The sequence below is a fragment of the Muscardinus avellanarius genome (genome assembly GCF_963383645.1).
Source record: "Muscardinus avellanarius genome assembly, chromosome: 10".
Classification (NCBI taxonomy): domain Eukaryota; kingdom Metazoa; phylum Chordata; class Mammalia; order Rodentia; family Gliridae; genus Muscardinus; species Muscardinus avellanarius.
In genome coordinates, this window is record NC_137796.1 from 100,987,859 (window position 1) to 100,997,833 (window position 9,975).

The 9,975-nt window shown below is 45.4% G+C and overlaps 1 protein-coding gene across 3 annotated transcripts in view; it reads left to right on the top strand.

Annotated features, from left to right (window-relative positions):
- Window positions 1-2,160: 2,160 nt before the first annotated feature.
- The window catches only part of PARN (poly(A)-specific ribonuclease), a gene marked incomplete at both ends in the record, with an annotated part of 167,266 nt that continues 159,451 nt past the window's right edge, over window positions 2,161-9,975 (top strand). For 2 of the 3 annotated variants that reach the window (XM_080704716.1, XM_080704717.1), the window contains 5 exons: window positions 2,161-2,179; window positions 2,634-2,711; window positions 4,667-4,746; window positions 5,644-5,711; window positions 5,796-5,877. In XM_080704716.1, coding sequence (XP_080560842.1) covers window positions 2,161-2,179; window positions 2,634-2,711; window positions 4,667-4,746; window positions 5,644-5,711; window positions 5,796-5,877 — 327 coding nt within the window. The remainder of the gene's footprint in view (window positions 2,180-2,633; window positions 2,712-4,666; window positions 4,747-5,643; window positions 5,712-5,795; window positions 5,878-9,975) is intronic. The other variant, XM_080704718.1, reaches the window with a different exon arrangement.

Here is a 9,975-nt window from a genome sequence, read left to right on the forward strand (position 1 = left end):
CTTCCTAAACTGGAACTCCATTCCCTTTAAGCACTTATTAGCATGCACTTATTTATACAGCACTTCACACGCTGATGCTCCTTACCCCCAGTGATCCTCAACACGACCCTAGGGAACAGATCTAGGAAGGCTGAGTGCGAGACCTAAAAAATGACCAAGATAGCCTTTGGAAAGGGTCTAATCTTTTCCAAAAAAAGAAAAAAAAAAGGATGAATTCACTGACAACCCATGTTTATTGAGCATCTACTATATGTTGGCCCAGTTGCTAGACTTTGGAGATCAACGTCAACTTCAATCCTCCTCCTCCTCCTCCTCCTCCTCCTCCTCCTCCTCCTCCTCCTGTGGTACTGGTGATTGAATCCAGGGGCCTGCTACTTCTGAGCTACAACTGCAGTCCTACTTTATTTCTTTTATCTTTTTTTTTTTTTTGGTGGTACTGGGGGTGGAACCCAGAGGCTTTCTACCTCTGGGCTATACTCCCAGACCTTTTATATATTTTATTTGGAAACAGGGTCTCACTAAGTTGCCGAGAGCCTCACTAAGTAGCTGAGGCTGGCTTTGAACCCGTGCGATCCTCCTGTCTCAGCCTCCCAAGCGCAGGGATTACAAGCGTGCACCACCACGCCCAGCTTTCTTTTATCTTTTTAATTTATTTTTAATTTTTTAATTTTTTGAGGATCTGGGGGTGGAACCCAGGGGCATTTAACCTCCGAGCTACACCCCCAGTCCTGTTTTTTATTCTTTATTTTGAAACGGGCTCACTGAGTTGCGGAGGGCTTCGCTAAGTAGCTGAGGCTGTCTGTGAACTGCGATCCTCAGGCCTCAGCCTCCGAATGCTGGGATGACAAGCGGGCGCCACCACGCCCGGCTGCAAGATTTCTTTTTCATCGCTCGTCATAGTACTCCAGGGGCTAGTGCAGTAAATGACGACCTCAGTTTTGCAGTCTCTGATCACTTAAGCAACCTCTTCCTTCATCATTCTTTATTGCAGTACCTTCTCTTTTTCTTCATAGCTGTTATCTTCAGAGTTTCCTAATGCCGAGTTTTGATATTTTCTCTCTCTCTCTCTCTCTCTCTCTCTCTCTCTCTCTCTCTCTCTCTCAATCTCTCTCTCCCCCTGGTACTGTGGATTGAAACCAGGGGCATTCTACCTCGAAGCTACACCCCAGCCCTTTTTTTTATTCTTTATTTTGAAACAGGGTCTCACTGAGTTGCAGAGGGCCTCACTAAGTAGTAGCTGAGGCTGGCTGCGAACCGCGATCCTTAGCCTCCCGAACGTTGGGATGACAAGCATGTGCCACCATGCCCGACAAGTTTTGATTTCTGCCTCTCTCTCTTTTGTTATTGGGGATTGAATTTAGGGACATTTTATTCTACTTTCCAACTACATCCTCATTTCTTTTTAATTTTTTTTTTGGGGGGGTCTGGGGATGGAATCCAGAGGCATTTGACCTCAGAGCTACACCCCCTGCCCTATTTTTTATTCTTTATTTTGAAACAGGGTCTCACTAAATTGCAGAGGGCCTCACTAAGTAGCTGAGGCTGTCCGCAAACCACGATCCTCCAGTCTCAGCCTTCCGAATTTAATTTTTTTTTATTTTTAATTTTGAAATAGGGTTTCACTAAGTTGCTGAGGGCCTTGCTAAATTACTGAGGCTGGCTGCAAACCTGCGATCCTCCTCCTCTGCCTCCCAAGAACTGGGATTCCAGGTGAGTCACCCTGTCCGCTCCGGACTTTCTCCTTAAGCTAAATTTCAGGTCCGTTGGAAGAGGGATCGCGCTTCCGTGTTCATCACTGTGTTACTCACGCCCATCATCTATGACAATAACCCAGTAAATATTTGTTGACCCACTAGATGTGGGGACTTAAACCTGTCTTCATCTACAGTCCCTGCCTTCGAGGATGAGGCCACGCCTTGGGGACGGTGATAGCCACGCCCTCCCGGCTCCCTGGGAGGAGCCTACTCGCGGCCACGCCCCTCCGTGACGCAGGCGCTGACGCAGGCGCAGCAGGCGCGCGCTGTTTCCGGAAGTCGCCGCGGCGGTCTGTTCTGTCGCTGCCGCCGCTGCTTCGGCTGCCGCCGCCGCCGCTGCGGAACTCCGCGAGTAGAACGGCAGAGGCGGGCCCGGGCGGGGCCAGGGTTCCGGCCACTCTACAGCATGGAGATAATCAGGAGCAGTGCGTGTCCGCCGCGCACGTCCCGCGCCCCACGCTCCCCCTCGCCCAGCCTGCTAGGCCCAGACCCCCACCAGCCTATTTGGAGGGGCCCGGGGCTCCGTCAGCCCCTTCGGGCCTTGCCCCACTTAAGCCCCGAGCCTCTTGGGGCTTGTAGCTCTGCGGAACGTGCACCCCCAGGGCCTTTGTCTTTCTCCATCCCCGCACCCCCAGGGCCCTTGTAACTCTCTGGCTCGTGCACACTTCGGGTCTAGTTCCCCACGGCCCAGCCTTCCTTCAGGGAGTTGACCGCATGTGGTTCGTGCGCGCCGGGGGACTTGACCTCCTCCAAGCACACCCTCCAGGACTTGTCCCCTTCTAGCCTCAGGTGCTCCCTGGCCCTCCTCTCTGCCCCTGGGAGTCTGTGGGTAAGGGAGCCAGGCCACAGGTTCTGAGCCTTTTCTCGGTTTCTCTGCAGATTTTAAGAGTAATCTTCACAAAGTGTACCAGGCCATAGAGGAGGCGGACTTCTTCGCTATCGATGGGGAGTTTTCAGGTATCCCTCCATTAACAAGTTCGGGGCTGAGCACCTTGTAGTGCAGAGATCGGGTTCCTTCAGCCTGCCCTCCTCCTGTTCCCAGTCCCCTAATTTCCGGTGCCTCCTAGCTGCTCCTCGCTGTTGATATCCTCGGGCGGGTTGCAGAAGGCTCTTAAACATTTCGAAACCATGGAACAGTTACAGTGGCATTTTGATTGGCCAGGCTGTGCAGGATGTGGACAGATTATGATTTGGGCGCTGCTTAAAACAGTTTGGTGTGTCCTTGGTAGGAAGCTTGAAGATTAGAGTCAGAGGGTGTGTGTGTGTTAGAGATAAAGATAACATACATAATACAAAATTTACCCCTTTACGTGATTTAAGTGGTTTTATAGTTAAGCACATTTATTCTGCTGTGCAGACATCCGCATCCATCTCTAGAATATTGTCATTTTCCCAGACTAACACTGTACACAGTGAACTCTCCTTTCCTTACCTCTTCCAGCATCTGACAACCACTATTTGTCTCTTTGAATCTGACGACTCTCGACAAATAGTGTAGGTGGAATCATGCCTATACTTTTTTGACTGGCCAGGGCCAGGCTTTTGCAGGGTAAGAGGATTTTACTTGATATGTTATTGGAAGTATTCATTGCCTACCTTGGCTGTTGTGTTTGTATAATATTTTACTGACACTTGTAATTGCAGTCTTTTTTTACTTTTGTGGAGTAGCAAATACTAATTTCTAAATTATTATCAGCCGGGCATGGTGGCACACGCTTGTAATCTCAACTTTTGGGAGGCTGAGACAGGAGGATCTGGGTTCAAGGACGGCCTCAGTTACTTAGTGAGGCCCTTTGCAACTCAGTGAGACCCTATTTTAAAATAAAGACTAAAAAATAGGCCTGGGGGTGTAGCTTAGAGGTAGAATGCTTCTGGGTTCCATCCCTACCACACACACAAATTATTAATGTCAATATGAATAGCGTTCTCCCTTTGGTATGAATACCCACTTCTACTGTTTGATTTTACATGCTTAAAAACCTCTAACTCTAAGCCGGGCGTGGTGGTGCGCGCTTGTAATCCCCGCCCTTGGGAGGCAGGGACAGGAGGATCGTGAAGGTTCAAAGCCAGCCGTGCTGGCTTAGGAGACCCTGTTTCCAAATAAAAAGTATAAAATAGGTCTGAGAGTATAGCCCGGAGGTAGAAGGGTTTCCAGGAGTCCCAGTACCACCAAAAACAAAACAACAACAACAACAAAAAAAACCCCTCTTAACTATAAAGAAGTCCATGCAGGTTTAATCATGACTCTTGCCTTTAAGTTTGCATTTTGCATTTGAGGTCAATTCCCTAGAAAGCCAAGAGTTTTTATTTTTTTATTTATTTTTATTTTTTTATTTTTACCAGAAATAACTTTCTTTGAATTTGAAAGACTTTGAAAATTTGTTTGCTGTATGGCTGTTACTCCAAACTTTACTAAGATTAGTAATTTAGGAATGGATGAGTATTTAAGGATTCATTTTGTCTGATTATGTATTAATTCTTGAAAAAAGGTATGCAAATGTAACAGAAATTGTTTCCTTAAGTGATTCCTTGGTTTTCTTAAGTAATTACTGGTTTTTGATACCCATCTTAGAAGCCCAAACTGCCCATTCTCATGTTGAAACCTGACATCTCTGAGTTTGGCTTGGTGGCAAAATGAATGCTATTTCTTCTTTTCTTTTCCTTTCCTTTCCCTTCCACTTATCTTTCCTTTGCTGGGATCAAACATAGGGCCTTGTGCATGCTAAAGAGGTGCTCTGCCACTGAACTGCGTCCTCAGACCCAAAGTGGTGTTAAATTTGAAAAAGTGAGATATGGAATACTTCTAGTTGATCTTAGTTCATAAGACTATGAAATTACAGAGGCATGGAATGGTTGTCATTTTTAGTCTAGCATTTGTTTAAAAAGTTAAAAGTTTATTTTTTATAATCTAGGAATCAGCGATGGACCCTCAGTAACTGCATTAACAAACGGTTTTGACACTCCAGAAGAGAGATATCAGAAACTTAAAAAGGCAAGTGAAGGCTCTGGAAAGCCTTTCTTTCCCATATACATCTTGCTTCTGTTGAATTATAAGGAGAAGTAATCATTAAACTTGCACATTACAGTTTTCTAAGTATAGCTTTTTAATACCAGCCACAAAATGATAATTTAGTGATGTTAAAAATAACAGCAAAAATAATTGTTTGCTAGAAACCATCTTGGGAAAGGATTAGTATCTTCTATTTTAATTTGATTTACAGGAAATATGATGTGGTTATTTTATTTTATTTTATTTGTTTTTGTGGTAGTAGGGATGGAACCCAGGGATTGTTGTTGTTGTTGTTGTTGTTGTTGTTGTTGTTGTTTCTGTGGCACTGGGCACTCGATCTCCGAGCTACACCTCACTAAGTAGCTGAGGCTGTCTGTGAACCACGATCCTCCTGTCTCAGCCTCCCAAATGCTGGGATTACAAGCATGCGACACCACGCTTGGCAAACCCAGGGATGTTCTACCACTGAGCTATAGTACTATTTTATTCTTTTATTTTGAAAATTTATTTATTTTGAAAATTTATGCCAGCCCTATTTTATTCTTTTATTTTGAAACAGGGTCTCACCAAGTTGCGGATGGCCTCACTAAGTAGCTGAGGCTGGCCGTGATCCTGCGAGCCTCCTGTCTCAGCCTCCCAAGTACTGGGATTACCAGTGTGTGCCACCACGCCTGGCTTGATGTGGTTATTTTATTAATTTGGAAATAGGCTTGAGGTGACGCTCTGGATAATTGATGATGAATGCATGATTGGGGAAAAATTAAGCGTGTACAAATTGATAATGGTTTTGATGCATACAAAGCTACCCGACTGAGAATACTGTTGCTCGCTTCGAATACATAGCACTGTTGTAACAGGTGTCTTATTTCCCTTTTCCAGCATTCCATGGACTTTTTGCTGTTTCAGTTTGGCCTTTGCGCTTTTAAGTATGACAACACAGATTCAAAGTAGGTCGTTTTAATCAGTGGTGGGAAGTCTTCTGTTGTGGCAAAAGGGCACGCTCTGAGTGTTCTCTTGTCTTATTTTCCCAGGTACATAACCAAGTCATTTAACTTCTATGTTTTCCCGAAACCCTTCAGTAGATCCTCACCAGATGTCAAGTTTGTTTGTCAGGTGAGTGTCATGATCACAGGGTTTTGTCTAATGAATTGCTCATATGGTGGTGGAATTACAGTTCTCTGAAATTGGGTTCTACTGCTAACTTTGGGCTTTGGCAAGTTGTTTCACCGCTCTGGCCTTCAGTTTTAGGTTGTCAGTTAATGTTACTGTTATCTGTCCTTTTATTTCAGGATGAATTAAATAATAAGATGCAAAGACAGGCAGATGGAGATCCTTACTATTGGAGAACACGGTTTATCCTGTGACTCCACTTGGGATTTTTAATGTTTTACCCTTGGATTAAAGCCCCACATTACGGTGTAGATACTGCTCCCTATCTCAGTCTCTGCATCTCGTGTAAAGGTGGAGCTGTATTTTCTGGGGGATCAGAGTATGTGTGTAGCCTATCCAAAAATAGAGAACCCAGAAGAGGCTAGCCTATACGCTCAGGTCCTTTTTCCAAGCACATCCATTAGGAAAGAGAGGGGGGAAAAGACAAAGATTTCCCCTTGAGGAGGAGAGAGCTTACTTTATGGGTCCAGATAAGGATGCTGGGAGCGTCCACCTTGGAATATGCCCTTGAGGGTTGTGGTAGCTGACTTGGGAGACGCTTGGTAAATACATCTGTTGTTATGGATAAGGAGGAGGTGAAGAGTGGAGTGAGGTGTGGGCTTGTGATTGAAGGGAAGAGCCACTCTTGGCCTTTGCGGTCCTGCCTCCCCCCTTCTCTCCCAGTGACAGCTTCAAGCCATTTGAGACTTGCCATCCTTCCCTTTGAGGGCGCGCAGGTGTAATAGGAAGTCTGGAGGGTGGCTTTCTGAGGGCTTCTTTCAGAAATAAAGCAAGGTGTGAACCAGTGAGGTCAAGAGTTAATTACATGCTGGGGGCAAAGAGAAAAAGTGAAGGTGACTTTGACCTTGTAGCCAATTTTCCTTTTCCCTGCAGTCATTCAACAGCTGTTTTATCAGTCACCTTGGTATAAGATACTTAATTAAATGTTTTTTTTTTTGGTTTTTTTTTTTTTTTTTTGGTGGTACTGGGATTCCTGGAAGCCCTTCTACCTCTGGGCTACACTCCCAGACCTATTTTTTACATTTTCATTTTGGAAACAGGGTCTCCTAAGCCAGCGCGCGCGGCTGGCTTCGAACCTGCGCGATCCTCCTGTCTCTGCCTCCCCAGAGCGGGGATTACAAGCGTGCGCCACCACGCCCGGCTAAATGTGTTATTTTTTTACTGAGAGAAAATAGGCTCACTTTGGAGATTTGTGTAGATATAGTTTTATTTTTTTTTCTTTTCTTTTTTTGGTAAGGAGTACTGGGGAATTAACCCAGGGGCTTTCTATCCCTGAGATATATCCGTAGTTCAGATTTATTTATTTATTTATTTATTTATTTATTTGTTTATTTATTTTGGTGGTACTGGGGTTCCTGGAAGCCCTTCTACCTCCGGGCTACACTCCCAGACCTATTTTTACATTTTTATTTGGAAACAGGGTCTCCTAAGCCAGCGTGCGTGCGGCTGGCTTCGAACCTGCGCGATCCTCCTGTCTCTGCCTCCCAAGCGCGGGGATTACAAGCGTGCGCCACCACGCCCGGCTATTTTTTTAATTTTGAAACAGAGTCTTGCTAAGTTGTAGAGGGCTTCACTAAGTTGCTGTGGCTGGCTGTGAACCAGTGATCCTCTTGTCCCAGCCTCCCAAGTATTGGGATTATAGGCATGCAGCACCACGCCCACATGTGGATATAGCTTGCTACCAGGAATAGAGAATCACTTAAATAAAGTGGGTCCAGCCAGGTGTGGTGGCGCACGCTTGTAATCCCCGCGCTTGGGAGGCAGAGACAGGAGGATTGCACAGGTTCGAAGTCATCCTCTTTGGCTTAAGAGACCTTGTTTCCAAATAAAAGTATAAAATAGGTCTGGGAGTATAGTCTGGAGGTAGAAGGGTTTCCAGGAACCCCAGTACCACCAGATAAAGAAAGAAAGGAAGGAAGGAAGGAAGGAAGGAAGGAAGGAAAGAAGGAAGGGAGGGGGTCCTGTGGCTCTGGCTGGGGCTAATCAAAGAAAGGCAGAGGGTGGCAGTGAGACGCTTTAGGGATGGTGCTAGCTGACCAACACAAGGACAGTTATTCTGGGAAATGTGTTGGAAGCAGGTCAGAAGAGCCCCACCCGTTCTACAAGCCACGATGTGGCAACATCTGGAGTACTTAATACATTCTACTTGCCAGCCACTCCCGATAAAAAGAAAGATAATGTTCTTGAAGATAGTCCAGAGACTAATGTCTCAGATGGACAAAGGAATAAAAGTGCTGGGATCCTCTAGTCTGGAAAAGCAAAGTAACCGGCAGAGATGGTTTAGACTCAATGCATAGACTTGGGAGTTGTATGGACGAGGTAAATGTGTTTGTGAGTTTCAGTCTTTTCTTTGACTTAAAGTGGGTTTTCAGCCGAATATGGTGGCACCTGCCTGTAATCTCAGAACTTGAGAGGCTGAGAGAGGAGGAACACAAGCTCAAGGTCAGTCTCAGCAATTTAGTGAGACTCTCAGCAATTATTTTAGTGAGACCCAGTTTCAGAGTAAAACATAAAAAGGGATTGGGGTGTATCTTAGTAGCTGAGTGACCCTGGGATCATTCCTAGTACCAAAAAAAGTGATTTGTTTTGTTTACCACTCAATGACTGCAACAGAGATACTGTCTCTTACGAGGGAGGGAGGTGCTAGAGTTGGTGAGTAGGTGAAGGTTATGTGAGAAGTACTCTCAAAGAGCTCTTCCTCTTCGGAAAGCATGGAGGATTTGAGCTAAAGCAGCTTAATATGTTCTTCAAAAGGTCAGAATCCGTACACACAGGGAGATGTTGTGAGGGGCTCCTGTGCCGGGCAGGAAGTGGAAGAACGCACTAACAGAACCTCCCACAAGCTCAGGGAAAGAAAGCACAGGGCATCTGCAAAGCTTCTCTCTCCTTCTTTTCTTCTTTCTTTTGCTGGCTGAACATCCACAGTTGAATTCACGGACAGTAATACTTACGGTTGTGAAACACTGAAGTATAACCGCTGTACATAGAGTAACAAATGAGCCGGGCTCGGTGGCACACGCCTGTAATCCCAGTACTTGGGAGGCTGAGACAGGACGATTGCAGGTTCACAGCCAGCCTCAGCAACTTTGTGAGACCCTGTTTCAAACTAAAAAATAAATAAATCGGGTGTGGTGGCTCATGCTGGTAAATCCTAGTACTTGGGAGGCTGAGACAGGAATATTACAGGTTTGCAGACAGACGCAGCTACTTAGTGAGGCCCTATACAACTTAGTGAGACCCTGTTTCAAAATAAAGAATAAAGCCAGGCATGGTGGTGCACACTTATAATCCCAGCATTTGGGAGGCTGAGATAGGAGGATCTGGGTTCGCAGCCAGCTTCAGCTACTTAGTGAGGCCCTATACAACTTAGTGAGACCCTGTTTCAAAATAAAGAATAAAGCCAGGCATGGTGGTGCACACTTATAATCCCAGCATTTGGGAGGCTGAGATAGGAGGATCTGGGTTCGCAGCCAGCTTCAGCTACTTAGTGTGGCCCTTTGCAGCTCAGTGAGACCCTGTTTCAAAATAATAAATTAAAAAATAGGGCTGGAGGTATAGCTTGGAGGTAGAATGCCCCTGGGTTCCGTCTCCAGTACCACACACACACACACACACACACACAAAAAAAAAAAAAAAAAAAAGAATAAAGAATAGGGCTGAGGGGTGTAGTTCAGAGGTAGAATGTCCTGAGTTTAATCACTGGTACCATACACACACATGCATACCTGCATAAAGAGAAATCACAGGTAGGGCGGAGTAACTATAAATAGAAGGTGTTGATTAAATTTTTTCCAAATTGTGGCAAAATATACATAAAATTTACTTTTTTTTTAAATTGCCGTACTGGGGTTTGAACCCAGGGACATTCTACCTCCAAGCTACACCCCTAGCCCTGTTTTTTATTCTTTATTTTGAAACAGGGTCTCTTGTAAAGGGCCTCACTAAGTAGCTGAGGCTGTCTTCTAACTGCAATCCTCCTGTCTCAGCCTCCCAAATGCTGGGATTACAAGTGTGCGCCACTACGCCCAGCTAAAATATACT